Source organism: Hippocampus guttulatus, chromosome 6, assembly GCF_054856545.1.
Source record: "Hippocampus guttulatus isolate MCC_2025c chromosome 6, RoL_Hgut_1.0, whole genome shotgun sequence".
NCBI classification, from domain to species: domain Eukaryota; kingdom Metazoa; phylum Chordata; class Actinopteri; order Syngnathiformes; family Syngnathidae; genus Hippocampus; species Hippocampus guttulatus.
Genome location: NC_141266.1, coordinates 6,267,170 through 6,282,545, shown reverse-complemented (window position 1 = coordinate 6,282,545; position 15,376 = coordinate 6,267,170). Strand labels below are relative to the sequence as shown.

At 39.8% G+C, this 15,376-nt stretch overlaps 1 protein-coding gene across 10 annotated transcripts in view; it reads left to right on the top strand.

The window, feature by feature from the left end:
- The window catches only part of plecb (plectin b), a 120,738-nt gene that overhangs the window by 78,131 nt on the left and 27,231 nt on the right, over positions 1-15,376 (top strand). For 3 of the 10 annotated variants that reach the window (XM_086113296.1, XM_086113289.1, XM_086113298.1), the window contains exons 2-9: positions 3,589-3,650; positions 8,198-8,212; positions 8,793-8,882; positions 11,021-11,098; positions 11,195-11,299; positions 12,066-12,232; positions 12,862-12,977; positions 15,032-15,132. In XM_086113296.1, the coding sequence (XP_085969422.1) occupies positions 3,589-3,650; positions 8,198-8,212; positions 8,793-8,882; positions 11,021-11,098; positions 11,195-11,299; positions 12,066-12,232; positions 12,862-12,977; positions 15,032-15,132 (734 nt within the window). Of the gene's footprint in view, positions 1-1,147; positions 1,601-3,588; positions 3,651-8,197; positions 8,213-8,792; positions 8,883-11,020; positions 11,099-11,194; positions 11,300-12,065; positions 12,233-12,861; positions 12,978-15,031; positions 15,133-15,376 lie in introns of those variants that run through there. The other 7 variants (XM_086113297.1, XM_086113291.1, XM_086113299.1 and 4 more) reach the window with 5 other exon arrangements.

The window sequence follows — 15,376 nt, the reverse complement described above, 5'->3', positions numbered from 1 at the left end:
ACCTCAAAGGCAAAATCACTTCTTAAAGCTGTCCGGCACAGCAAGTCAATCCTCTTCTTTCAAGTTAAAAAAAACAACAAAAAAAACAAGCTAAACTCAATATGATGAAGTGATAAAATGATTCCTCTTTTAAAATAAAATGATCGTGTTTCCATCGGACCGTAAGGTAACTTCAATGCTGATTTGCCAGTTGCCTGTGGTCGCCAACCCCCACGAGGAATGTTTTACAAAAGTAATGATGAACCCAGTGAAAGTGTGGCTGTGTTTTAGGCAGTGAATGACTTAATGTGTTCTTTCTTTGGAGAAATCTAAATTCACTGTTGAGTTAAATATTAAATATGAGAAATTTAAAAAAAATACAGTGAACCCCCACATATTTGCTGTTTGGCATGTACAGATTTGCATATTCGTGAATTTTGTCGACATTATTATGTTACGTTATCGTTTTAGGAAAACTATCCACCGGTTTTACTTCAGTGCCAACTAGTGGAATGTTGGTGTTGTTAAGTTTAAATCATTGACAGTGCTTTTTGGGAGGGGGGGGGGGGTGCTGCGTTGAAGAAGTCTTGTTTGTGGTCCAAGAGTGTGTCTCGTGTACCGTCAAAAGTGAAACTGAAAGTACCTTTCCGCTTCGCTCCCAACACAGCCACAAACAGCTTGTGTAGTCGAACGTGCCTTTGCAATTTATCCGTGTTCCTTAAAATGTAGAATCATGTTCAAAAGGTGAATTTAATCTGTTTGTTTAAAGTGGTTGTGCCTCTGGTTGTCCGTGTGTGATGTCAGTTCAGTTCATGCTGGCATGTTATTTAAGATGCTATGCTAGGTAAAACCATTGATGAACCTCATGTGAAGGTGGTTTGAATGTGTTGAATAATTTAACCAGTGAATGGATGGTTTCATGATTGTCTACATGCTAGATGTACAGTGTTGATACATTAATATCTTTGTTTTTACAGCTTTGCTGGAACCAAACATGCTGCTTTATTCTTATAAATCAGCTCGAGGGTGTGTGTGATATTTTTCGCAAATGGGCCGATCAAGTGATAGTATACGCTTGTTACCACACTTCTCCCGCCTCCCTCCTCTTCTGGCTTAGGGTGTGTTGAGAGCCCTACCCACAATGTCCTCCACTAAATACACACTTGGAACGACACATAGGAAGACAGGCCTGGACTTTATAGCCCACAGGCATCATTCACTGTGAAAGGGACTGGGTGAGCGGAGAAAAGGGAAAGGAAAAACACACACGGAGGTTAAATTAATAAAGAAGGGGAAAACCGAACGTAGTCAGGGAGTGGGGAGGTTCAGAGGCAAAAGAGGAGAATTTGGTTGATTTTTCACGTATTGAGAGAGTCAGGGCCACGCAACTGCTGGGACGGACCAAGGACAGATCAAGCCAAGATCAAGACCATATTGGCAACTAATCGCCGATGAGCTTTTGAAAATAGGAATATTACTTGTGTGAAACAGACGTGACTGACAATGGCCTCTTCACATCAGCGGTACAGGAATTATTCATCCGACAGCATGGGCAGGGAGAGGCTGCCCTCAGATGAAATCTATTACCAAGGGATGTTGAAGGCTATGGACACCAGGAAAGGTAGCAGTATGAGAAGTTGTAATGCCTTTCAAACTCTGTAATTTGAAAGAACTATCGGTTGTAAAGGGTACTCCCTTTACCTTACTCCGTGTTGGTCAGTCAATGTTGTTGTGCAGCATCCGTCCATTTTTTTTTTTTTTTTTTTTTTTTTTTGTAGCTCACTTACCTGGGTACCTATTGAATTGTCATATATATATATATATATATAAATAAAATATGATTCATACAAGTTTTAGTAAAATAAACAAACAGGGCTCTACTAAGGCGCAGGCATGATATGCTAAGTGAGTTATTCAAGAGATAAATGTGCACCTCATGCCATGCAGTCGTGAAATGCTGCAAATTGTACAAAGATTGCTACTGTTGACTCTTGTGTCACACTTCGGACTGATACCAGCCTGAAATATTGCTGGCTGCTAAACTGTCTTGGGTTTTGGGTTTGGAAAATTGTGTCTGGTGACAATGGAGTTAGCTCCTATCAGCAAGCGTATCCTGATGGGGTTTTTTTTAAGTAAAATGTCAGCATGGAGCAGTGGAAATAGCATGAGGTAACACAGTGGGGCAAGAATGCATTGCCCGCATTTGCCAAGGAGTAACTTGTGTCAAAAGGCAGTTTTTTAGGAAACATGCAAGTGTTACTCTGAGGCATAAGTTGAGTTGGCAAACTGCCTGGTTGACAGACAGAAAGAGATCACAGTGCCTCAGTTAAGTTCCCGTCAAATGTGTTATTTTTCCCAGGAAAGCAATTCAGGTCATGTCCACCTCTTCCAAGTTCTATAATGTATTAGTTAAAATTACTGTAAGGAAATTAGGAAATTAATGTAGCATTTGGGCATCGACGGGAGGGGGGGGGGGGGGGGGATGTATTTCTGCCCTATGCTTACCTGTTACTGGGTGTGTCACTATGCTGTCGACATGTCACTCTTTAAACAGATAAGATAAATGACTTTATATTCATGGCCATAGGTCACACTAGTACAAATTGGGACTTGCTGTGTGAGTCAATAATTATGGGTGAAGAGTCACAAGTTGTTAAGATAAAATAAGATAAGAAAACCTTTATTTGTCTCACAATGGAGAAATTCGCAATTTACAGCAGCAACATTTGGAAGGAAGAAAGTAGAAAAAACGAAGTATTTGCATGCACAAAATAAATTTAAATTGAACTGTACCTAGTACAGAATGCAATATTGAATATAAAATATTGCATGGGGTGTTCAACATTCCTCTGTTCCTGAGGTTTACACACTACGCTCTGACATTCTAGTGACCGAGCAATGTCCTTTATATTCTTAATAGTTTGGAGCAGACACAATAATGAATGTTGGTATTACACACCTTATGTGTGTGTGTGTGTGCGTGTGTGTGTGTGTGTGTGTGTGCGTGTGTGTGTGTTTTAACTGTTCTCTCAAAGAGAGAGAGAGGTGGGTAAATACAGGTACTGTTGTTGCATTGATGGGTGTGTTCCTATCTGGGTCTTGCTGTGTCTTGTTGGATAATTGCTTTCTGCACTAGGTACTATGACCCATGTCGTGTCATATAGAGAGAGAATGTGAACACTTGAATCATGCAACGACAGATTGAGACATTTCCTCATAAATACAAATTCTTTGAGACGATGGGGCAACTCTGCCATTCATACGGGTGCACTGATACAGTCTCACCCAGATGCAGTCATACATTGTGTGGTGTTTTCCACCGACAAGGTGTGTTTGTCCTGAAATAAAACGCCCCTACTAACATAGCAACCACACATTTTTGTTCACTTTATTCATATCAATAAATATCTTATATTACCCTCGAATATCTCTCTGTAAGCATTGTATTTAGCTGTAAGGTTTCAAGGACCACGATGGCCCAACAGTAGGACTTTTTTTCTCCATCTTGCAAGAAGTTTTTATTATATCATACAATACACTGGTATTGTACATATTGTACATACAGTATTGTACATACTGTAATCTGATTGTGGTTTCTGTATTTTGCAGATGAACGTGATCGAGTACAGAAAAAGACCTTCACCAAATGGGTGAACAAGCACTTGAATAAGGTAATGGCTATTGATAGTCACTGTCTACAGAAGACATGCACATACTGTATACACAAATCCATTGAATGTCGCTCATCCTTATGAAAAAAATTAAAGGAAGTCACAGGTAGTATTGCTATGATTTTGTTTTGAGGGCATCGTGGTGGGTAACAAAATAGTCTACAACCCAGTTTAATCTGCAAATCATTGCATTGATTTTCCGTTGACAACTCTGTGCAATGCTATGTGTTAAATGAATGCTGAAACGGATGTGGTGACGTGAATGAATTTACCCGTCAGCATTCCAAGCCCAAACGGCAATCACACACACCAAGTAGCTGGGCGGGTTTCATTTTTGTTGGCAAGAATTAATTGACCAAATTAATGTATCAGGGGAAAAAAAAAAAACATACAAAGATATGGCCAAAACATAGAACAGCTATTCATGACTAAATAAATACAAAATGACTTGCTAAAAGGTTTGTTTTCCAAAATTGTGTGTCACAAATCTGTTTAAAAGCACAGTTAAATGGAGTTTTTCAAATTGAATAATAATAAGAATAACAACTAGTTTTATTGTTGTTGTGATGAAAAACAGGCGGCCCGGGAGTCCAGTGGTTAGCGCGTCGACTTCACGGTGCGGAGGTACCGGGTTCAATTCCAGCTCCGGCCTCCCTGTGTGGAGTTTGCATGTTCTCCCCAGGCCTGCGTGGGTTTTCTCCGGGTACTCCGGTTTCCTCCCACATTCCAAAAACATGCATGGCAGGCTGATTGATCACTCTAACTTGTCCCTAGGTGTGAGTGGGGGCGTGCATGGTTGTTCGTCTCTGTGTGCCCTGCTGGCTACCAATTCGGGGTGTCCCCTGCCTACTACCTGGAGACGGCTGGGATAGGCTCCAGCGCCCCCGCGACCCTAGTGAGGATGAAGCGGTTCGGAAGATGAATGAATGAATGAATGTGATGAAAAACAGTGTCCAGTTCTCAGAAAACTACAGTTTAGCAGTATTCTGTATTTGGGGTCACCATTTTTAGATAATTAGAGCTACCATCCTTTGTTTCATTCAAATATATTGATTGTCTCATTTTCATAATTATCATGTACCAAGAACAAAATTGACATATACAGCTGAATTCTCCATGTGTGATCCCCCTCTTGGATGCACTTTAGAAATTAAAGAAAATACATCTCTGCCCACTCACTGTTTATACACACTAGCTGCTTAGTTATCTCTATTCTCTGTTCACATCACTAACATTGTAAATATAATCCTAGAGAGGCTTGCCAGAAGCCCCATCAGTCGTCACCTGAGAATCGGTATAAACCATTCGTCCACTGTCACCTTCCCCTCTTTTTATTGTCACACTGACGCCTGCAAGCCACCTGATGAGTGGCAAATGCAGTCGAGTCAACAGTCCACGAAGGCCGTCTGAAGTTTCTCTTGGGTGAAATATTTCCCTCAATAACAAAACCCTCCACGATAGTAATGAAAATGTGTCCATCTTTATGTCACTTATATGTCAATATATATCTGTAGCCTTGAGACATTAAGTGCCTAATCGTAATGGTTACATTTTCTTTAATGGGTCCATTCTTCTCCCTTAGAAGTGACACAAGATGGGGGGGGGGGGCACAGTACACTGTTTTCCTTTCCATGTGAGTGTGCAGAATTAACTTATGGTGCCACCACCATATGCACTTATTGACGTACACTTACTGTACATGTTAAATGCAAACTTTGGCGTGTGACCCAGACATTTGAATTATTTTAGTTCCCTATGATAAGTCACATGACTGTGTCAGAACAATGCTCATGGTTGTTGAAGCCAACAGAACCATGCAAGATTTCGTTGGGCACTTGCATTCAGGGCCATCTTACAATACATTAAATCTTAATTTATATTGCGCTTCCCCAACAGCTGCAGCTGTAACAAAGCGCTTGACAAAACAGTTCACATAATATAACAAAATAATAGAAGACAATACATTACATAAAACACGGACATCTCAAAATGAGAGACACACAGAAGTACAGTATGCAGAGTTCCTCTGAGCTTCAAGTGTAAACATCATCTTTGCGTTTGTTGTGCCTCCAAGCAAAAGTAGGAAATGTACTCAATTTTGCTGGTCCATCATTCGTCAGAAGCCTGAGCATCTATCCGTCATTGTCAGTCCATCATTACTTCAAGTCAAACCAAACTGAAAGCGTCAGTCCGTCATGTTATTTTAAACTCACTTTTGTCATTCTTCTGTCAGTAAACCAGATAGTCTATCGTCAATCCATTGCCCCCCCCCCGAGCCCATCTCCAAAATACATGTCATCATCCAACAAATTTAACATCCAATTTGATTTAAATGGTAAATGTAGTGCACTATATATCAGTATATCTACATCACATGGTACCCACCCAAAGAGCTTTATATGCACATACACTCACATTCATTTCACATACACTTATTTGGCAATGTATTGAACCTTTAAATACAGCGAGAGCATGCTAGGGGGCTGCCTGCCCCTGTTTTTACTCCTAAAATGCCAAAAAGGTTTCATTTAAAGTCCAAAATGGCTTACCTTTACCAGAATCCCACTTTGCATTGTGTCCAAAGGTAAAATCCGATCCAAGTCGCTGGCAGTCAGTAAAACTCGCATCTGTCAGTCTGTCGGTACTTGACCCATTTAAGTAACTGTTACACTGTCAGACAAAAACCCACTTCTGTACATATTTAGGATTTTTTTTTTTATCCCCAATCATCATTCGTCAGCAAAATGGGCTTCTGTCAGTACTGACTGGCAGTATGACCTACTCATTTGTTAATTCATCCAGAACAATATTTTATCAAGTGTTGCTCAGGCATCTAGTTTAGCCATCCTAAACTGCAGTCGGGATGAAGTTGGAACTGCATCTTAAGACAAAGCATTAAGTCATTCTAAAACTAACTTCACTTTGTGTCCATTTGACGTCAACTTCATTATTAAGGTTAAGTAGGACAATGCTGTTGAGGAAACCTTAATTAAATAACGTCAGTACTTCAGTAGATATAACATGTTACAAAGTGTTACATTTATGAAAACAGTGTTTTTATGAACTTAGTTTAACTTGTCTATTGTGTCATTGTTTGATATTACAAATTCCATATACAGGTAGTTGCAAATTATTACAAACACTTAAAGGATAATCACGCATCTATGAAGATACATCCATTTTCAGCACCATTTATCCTGAACAGGGCCTCGAAGTTGGATGCTAGAGCCTATCCCAACTGACAGGCGGAAGGCAGTTTACACCCTAAACTGGTCGCCAGTCAGCCGCTGGACACACCTAGAGACAATCATTCACACCCGCATCCACATCATCACTGAGGGGCAAACTGAACCATCGGCGACTACCAAGACACTACTGAAAGGAGTGAAGACAGGAATTCTAAATTTCCAATGACCATAAAACCAGAAAAATAAAATTCATTTTCGTCAAGAGACCATAGGTAACTTGATAAGCATTTATCTGAGCAAAACCTGCAGTAAAAAAGACATTAAATTGCCACCGTGGAGTAAGAAATACTCACATTTGGGCAGGAATGTGTTAACAGTATGGCATGCTGTGCTAAAGTTAAACTGACAAAATGATTGATCGTGATAGTTAAATGGTGGGCTATAAGACACACTATAGTTTGGGTGTGGTAAGGAGTTTTCCTTTTTCAGTCAGTGAGTTGTAGAGGAATGTAATGTTGACTTAACGTCAAATACAGGGTATATTAAAAGTACTTGATGACCGAGCAGTTGGTGACAAGTCTGACAGCCCATCAGGCTTCTTGTGTGAATGATTTTCACTCTTGAGAGCAAAACCGTTACCTTTGCCCGTTTTGGTAATTTGTCCTGTAGCATCACATTACTGCTGATCACATGGACTCCACAAACTCTATTCATTGTTATTAAAAGTGCTGATATGGAAGTACAGCGAGGCAGGAGCAATGTTAAAAAGGACAAATTAGCGCTTAAAATTAGCATCATGGTTGTACAACTTTGTCAGTACTGAGTTACTCTGAAAATTAATTGCAAATCAATAAAAGTGAAAAAACACGTTGCTAGGAGTATAGTTGCATTACTTGCATAATATAGCAAATATAGCAAATGCAGTAATATCCAAGTCTCTCAAGTGTGAACATGTATTAACAGTGAACCCTGGTGGCCAATTTGTGGCCTAATCTGGATGTAAATCTTTACTTGGGGTGGTTTCAGTTCTTTCCAAAATGAATCATCTGCTGTTCTAACCTGTAAGGGCAAAATATGTTTCATTCCATTTCAGGGTTGAGGTTTCTTTCGCAACAAGACCAAACAATACCGTCTTCTAGTAATACTTCGCCTTTAGTGTTGCTCAAATTGGACTGCATTAATCAAAATGTCTCTATCTCTCTAACCTTATGTTATCTTGCATACCAACAAAACATCTATTCGAAACAGTCATTCTATATATTATACTGCACCTTCCACTTGCCATTTTTCATTTTTCAGCATTAACCTATTTCCATGACTTTTTGCACATTACTCATCTGTTTTAATTTCTCTATTTAGCCCTGGAGAGCAGAGGTAGGTTACCAGCATGTTCTAGTTTAGCTCTTCTAAACGTGTGGACTGGAAGGATGGCTGATATAGTGCTTGCATTGTGACAGGCCCCCGCATTTACTGTGTGCTCCTTTTTCACATTGCTCACCTTCCAACTTGTCTGAACACTGGTGAAAAGTGAATTACAATTGCACTTCATCACTTACTCAGTAACCACCGTTTTTGTATTTGTTATAATTTATGATTTTATTTTATTTTTTAGTTCATTACCATTTTCAAATTTTCATTCATGTGGTTGCGTTGACTTTGGTTTTGGCTAATCTAATTTAACTCACAGACGCCTCACTTTTTATTCTGCATTTTTAGGAGGGCTCAGACTTGAGTTGCTTTCGGCAATACATTCCTGACTTATGTATAATTGGATTGGCAGATAAGACAGAGCTGTAGGGGAATTCGTATCCAACAAACTCAGGGCTGAACTCAGACGCTCTTTCCATTTAGTTTAAATTAGCTTATACAGCTACTGCCCAATGCTCCTGAAGAAATATAAGTGTAACTCTCGTCACACCATGGCTCATATATTTTGTTGTGTTTCTTCTGGTAGGCTCAGCGTCATGTGTCAGATCTGTATGAGGACCTTCGAGATGGACATAACCTGATCTCATTGCTCGAGGTTCTCTCTGGAGAAAAACTGGTCAGTATTGGTGTATGTCTCAAAAAGTTTATGTGAAGAAAAATGCTCATTTTATGACATAAGTTTTATCATATTTCTTCTGCTGTATATTTAGTCATCTATGTACGAGGCTGCAATTATAATAGAAGCAGTGTTGAACTAGTTTATGACCTTAAAGGGGAAGTCACCCCAAAAATTGTAGTCACCGTAATATGTTCTATGCGCCTCTACTAGTCTAAACATGACATTCTGTTGATTATTAAGTTTGTGGAATACAAGTTAAGCAGCAAAATCCACTCAGCAAGCTCAGGGGACGGCCATTTTGCCACTTTCTGTCAATTGAAAATGACATCACAGTTGCTCAGGGCTCAGGTAACGACCAATCACGGCTCATCTGTTTTCTGAAGCTGAGCCCCGATTGGGTGTTACTTTAGCCCTGAGCAACCGGTCGGGTGGTGAGGGGGCGTGGGGTGTGTGGGGGTGTCAGTGGTTCAGAAGTAAACATGATCTTCAACTTAAACTTTGGCCTTTGTTTATGATCGCTTGTTACATCCAGAACTCGGCTCCTGTTCACCCTCTTCTCCTTCACCTCCTGTTTGCATCCCTTTAACCTTTCTCTGTGTGAACTGATCTTTGCCATCTGGCTCTCTTTGCATTGCTCCTCTTGGAGCTAGCTGAGGGAGAGAAACGTTCTCGGGAGAGTTCAATTGGTGAGTGGGTTTATAAACTGGCTCGTCGTATCCCACACTTCTCCAATCATTTTCATGTGCCTTCCCAGGGATTTGGTTAAAGAAAATACAGTGGTACCTCTACTTATGACTGTCTCATCATACTAAATTTTCAAGTTATGAAACGCCTCAACAGGAAAATATTGCCTCTTGTTACAAAATAAATTTCAAAATACGAAAGGTGAAAATACTCCATGGGCTGCTACTCGCAGCTCCGAGTTTTCTGAACGCAACATACTTATTGCTGCTCTACCACTGGCTATTACCGAGCATCATCCTGGCATCCCATTGGCTAAGAGGGACCTCTACTGTATGAGTCTATTTGTATAGATGGATAGATATGTGTCTATGCAGCGTCCTTGTCATTCGCCCCTTGGGCCATGAGGCGTTCCGATAGTTTTACGTAAATGTGAATCAACCAGAAAGAGTGTTCACCAATCGGGCGATCGCTCACCATGCTGATGTTTGCCTTGGACATTTTCGAAGGATTGTTAAAAGCCGACAAAGGCAAACATCCTTGGATCAGTTCTTTATAAAACGCCAGGAAAAAAAACACTTCTGAGAGTGAACATGAACCAAAGAGGGCACAAAACAAGAAGGACGCACTTAAGTTAAATGACCAACGTTTTTAGTCTTTACTCTGTTCTTTCTTTTTACACTATGCACAATAATTTAATTGTAACATGTATTTGTTACATATTTTGATGCATTTTTATGCTTTAGAAAACATTTATGTCTGAATTTTAGAGGGGCTTGGAACGGATTAGGTTTCATGGAAAACGCCTCTCCTTACAAAATTTTCTAGTTCAGAAATTTCTTCCAGAACCAATTAATTTAGTAGAGGTACCACTGTAACTTAATCTCCAACTCAACTTTTATTTTTTGTTATACTTTTTCCATCAATAGCTTTGCTTTATCTATTGTATTTATTTGATTTTTGTTGGGCTTTTTTTTTAAAGAAATATTGTACATTTGCGAAGCAGCAGACATATACAGTAATACTGTGCCAACATCTGAGTTTATTTTTTTTTCATTTGTTTTTCTTTGTTTGGAGAATATTCCTCCATATTAGAAGACAAATTAAAAAAAAAAAGAACGGAAAGTGCCAAGTATTGAGTATGACCCCCCTCCCCCCGTTCACAAGGAACAGCAAGACCATACTTGTCTCCAACCTTAATAGAATGGCACCCTATTCAGTTGAAGTGGTTATATTTAGAACATTCCAACAAGTTACTGTTTTATTAATTTTGTGATAAAACAACCAAATTTTGGCACGATTGTGCTCATTTTTGAATGCAAGCATGAACAGTTTGGTTCAGCATGGTTTTATTCCTCTATCTTCAAATGGCATCCACCTTTACATAAAATTCCCCCCTTTAATTCAGTCCCAATGTTTAAGGATGCTTAAATTACATTCTTTGTTCTCTTCAGCCCAGAGAGAAAGGCCGCATGAGATTCCACAAACTGCAGAATGTACAAATAGCACTGGACTTCCTCAAGCACCGGCAGGTAAAATATATAATATTTAATGTAAAATTGGAAGTGTTTGCCCCATAACTTTCAGATGATTGCTTTTTGTCTGTTTTTTTTCTTTTTTTTCTCTAGGTCAAGCTTGTTAACATCAGAAATGATGACATTGCAGATGGGAACCCCAAGTTGACCCTTGGGTTAATATGGACCATCATCTTACACTTCCAGGTCTCCTCCACTGTCAGTGTTGTGTTTTATCATTTTATCGCTCCTCCATCTCTGGGATCAGCGCATATCATCTGCCTCTTCCCAACTCTTTGGAACCAATCAGAATGGACCTCCTTCTGTCATACTCTCAGAGAATATACTGTATCTCCATATTCAATTCTTACCACAATCTAAGAAGTCACCATACCATACAATCGCAGCATGAGAGGGTGTGTGAGTATGAGTCACTGCGCCTGACTCTCAGGGGTAGGGTGTGCCAAGACCACATCCCATATATACAGGCTTCTTCCTACTCTGTTTGCCAAAAGGAAAAGCAGAAATCCCGAAATGTCCCAGGGAAAAAAAAAAAAAAAAAACCTCCAGCAGCTCTGGCATGTTGCTGTATTAACTGTTCCAAAAAAAGAATGATTTTGTTCATTACCATGGTATTCATTTAGGGCAGCTGTGGCATAAACGTTATATTGGATGGGTGTCTAATAACGCCGTTTTCAAGATTGAATTCTTCCAATTATTAACCTTTTTAGAACTTACAGACCGTTGAATCTATTCTGGAGTAGAATTCTACAGAAAGAACTTCACCCCACTTAATTATGAATCAATTTCTGTTGTTGTTTATAGTAAAATTGGAAGTAAATCATTTCTTCCCTGGGTTTCCTATATTGATTCTGTTCAAACTTTGGGTATCTACTCATGATTACTGATTTGCACACTTCCCGAAACTGTTTCTGTTGTTCATTTTCTCAGTGTGTAACTGCACAATTCCTTTGCACGATTTTAGATCTCGGATATTCAGGTCAACGGCCAGTCTGAAGATATGACAGCCAAGGAGAAGCTCCTTCTCTGGTCACAGAGGATGACGGATGGTTACCAAGGTCTCCGATGTGACAACTTCAGCACCAGCTGGAGGGATGGAAAACTCTTCAACGCCGTCATACATAAACATTAGTATGTCTGCTCATTTTTGTTGTCGTTGTCAATATTTTAATGGCCGTTCTTATCATGACATGTCATCATCCATTAATTTAATTTTTTTTAAATACTGGAGCAGGTTTGGGACTCGGACACACTCTAAAATGTAATATTAGTTGCAGAAAGCTGCTATGTATGTGCCCTGGGTGTTGTCAGACACTGCCTATTATCGAAATCTTTCGACATGAGAACTATAGTTTTTGAGTGGTTCGTATTGACCTATCAGAAGCTATGCCACAGTTTGAAGAAAAATACAAACCAACGGGGGAGCACAATAACAATGATGATCAGACATCTTTGACTTGGCTCTTCAACAATATCCGCTATGCAAAAAAATACCAAAACAATGATACATCATAAAAGGCATGTAACAGTGATTTCTTTGGAATTTTCCATTACTGTCTTATTCCTATTACTGGGTTGCTATCATGTTTCACTGAATGATGAAGGAATATACAGTACACACACACACAAATATAAATTATTGAATTTGTGGATGTGCTAAATTCATTCAGCATTGCCCGCATATATATGCACACGCACGCACGCACACACTTGACCTCTGAGGATTATTTCCATTGGTTAATTCCTCTGTGTTCCCCTAGTCCCAGGCTAATTGACATGGGCAAAGTGTATCACCAGAGCAACCTGCAGAACCTCGAACAGGCCTTCAACGTGGCTGAGAAAGACCTGGGGGTGACACGTCTTCTGGATCCTGAGGGTATGACTGACTTAAAAATGGGTAGAATTTTGAAAATCGAAAAAAGTTATGATTGTTTTCTTGTGTGGTACCAGTAACTTCTGGGAGCAATTTATGAGCCGTTGAATTTATTGGAAAAGGTAAACAATGTTATGCAGGATTTTATATTCACTCAGGTAAAATACCTTCCCAGCAACACATCACATTATTACCAAAGTCAACTCCACAAGCATGGAGTATTTCAATGCATTACCGTAGTTTACGGACTACAAAACGCCCTTGACAAGCCACAACAGTTAAATTTAGCCATAAAAACAAAACACTGGCCACTTTGTATTACCAGCCACAGGTCTTCACGTTATTATAACGTGAGATACAGTAATCCCTCGTTTATCGCGGTTAATGGGGACCAAAACCACCCGCGATAAACGAAAATCCGTGAAATAGTGACCCCCCCAGGCGGTCAGGAGACTCAGCTCCCTCCCTGCTCTGCCCGCACTCCCCGCCCTCTGCCTCTGCTCAACCCCTGCCTACTGTCACAGACTATGACCCTCCTCTCATCATCCGACATCTGCGTATTGCACAATGCACTACCTCACTTTACCCACAATAGCCACAAGTGCCATTGGTTATGCTGTTTACATTGTCTACACTGTTTATACTGTTCAGATTACATATTGTGTCTTTTATAGAGTATAGCTACTAACTTGTCTTAGCTGTGTGTGTTTAATGCACAGCATGTTTGCATGCATGTTTGCACTGAGGATGGAGAGGAAGAAATTTCATCTATGCTGTATGGCATACATAAAGCATATTTGACAATAAAGATGACCTTGACCACCCATATAGGTACATGTACATGTACATGTACATGTGTATGAGTATAAAAAATACTCATAAGGCCAAATTTAATGGTATACATGCATATGTAGAAGTATAGTTTGTCGTACTTAACATTACTTAATGCTGTATACTAATAGATTTAAACTGTTATAAGTTAGGTTAGTGTATGAATAACAAAATACAGTAAACATATACAAGTAGTACTGTATATGTTGCTCTATGTGACTCACTGTTGTTTTGCTAACTTTCGCTCCTTCTCCCGGACCGTTTGCAGACTTAATTTATTTTATTTTATTATTTATTATGAATATGTTTGACAAAATCCGTGATGCACTGAAGCCGCGATAAACGAAACGCGAAATAGCGAGGGATCACTGTATTTGCAAAGAAAAAAGGTCACATGAATGGATTATTTTTCAAAAACTCTATTTCCCGAGAACACCGACAGGCGCCAACCCCCCTCAACAATGCTGAACGCAGATAGTTACACAGTAGCGTCTCGGAATCTCTCTCTCTCTCTCTCTCGCTTGTTGTCACACGAGTCCAAGTCCCCAATGACTTTTACCACACAACAGTGCAGCATTTGTAAACCAGTTTTTTGGGGTGATGCAGAGAATGCACCGATTTACATAATGAGCCCTAGGGGATGTCACTGCATTGCCAGATTCACTGTCCTCTCGTCCCTTGCCAGCGATGGCGGGAGTTGGTTGTCAAACAAACAACAGCGAGATGGGGGTTGCACTGCAGAGATGGCTGTATTTATGGCACTCGCTCCCTATGGTCATTAAATTCAACACAATGCTTATTTTCACTCTCTTAAATACTACATTATATAATTTCTAGATTCCCTCATAGATAGCCACGCTACGCACACACAACACTTCCTAATTCATCTTTCACAGCTCGCGTGTGCACTCCAACCACAAATGGCTGATGGAAATTCAGTATGAGGGCGGCCTCTGAGACTTTCATTGGTCAGATGTGACGAGACTGCGGGTAAACTTATTGACGGCATGAAGGTCCTCAGTAAAAATTCACAAATAAACCAGGTGACATTAAACGCCGGAGTGTTCAGAAAATGTAGCGGCTTAGTCTAGAAAATACACAATTTTTGGAACAAGTCCTGCTGAATGCATTTAATCTGCAAATGTTTGCTTTCCTGGAAAATTGTGTTATTGCACCACATATATAATACAGAGTCGCTTGACATGCAATTTGCCTTGTTCTTTCAGATGTTGATGTTCCCCACCCCGATGAGAAATCCATCATCACTTATGTGTCTTCTTTGTATGATGTCATGCCTCGGGCTGCTGTACACGACATGAGAGCTAGTGTGAGTGAAACGTAGAACATGCGTCTGTCTGAGATGGTGCAAATCTGGCCATATCCAGTTCGTGTAAATTACTTACACAATGTAATTTACTGTATTGTTACAAGACATTGTTATTTCAAAGTAAGCATCTTGTAACAATCAAATTGTGTCAGACTACTTCTGTGTTATCGAGTTTCCTTAGTGCAGTCACACAGAAAAATCCCATCAGAATGGTTTTATAGTTTTGTATACATCCTAAGAAATC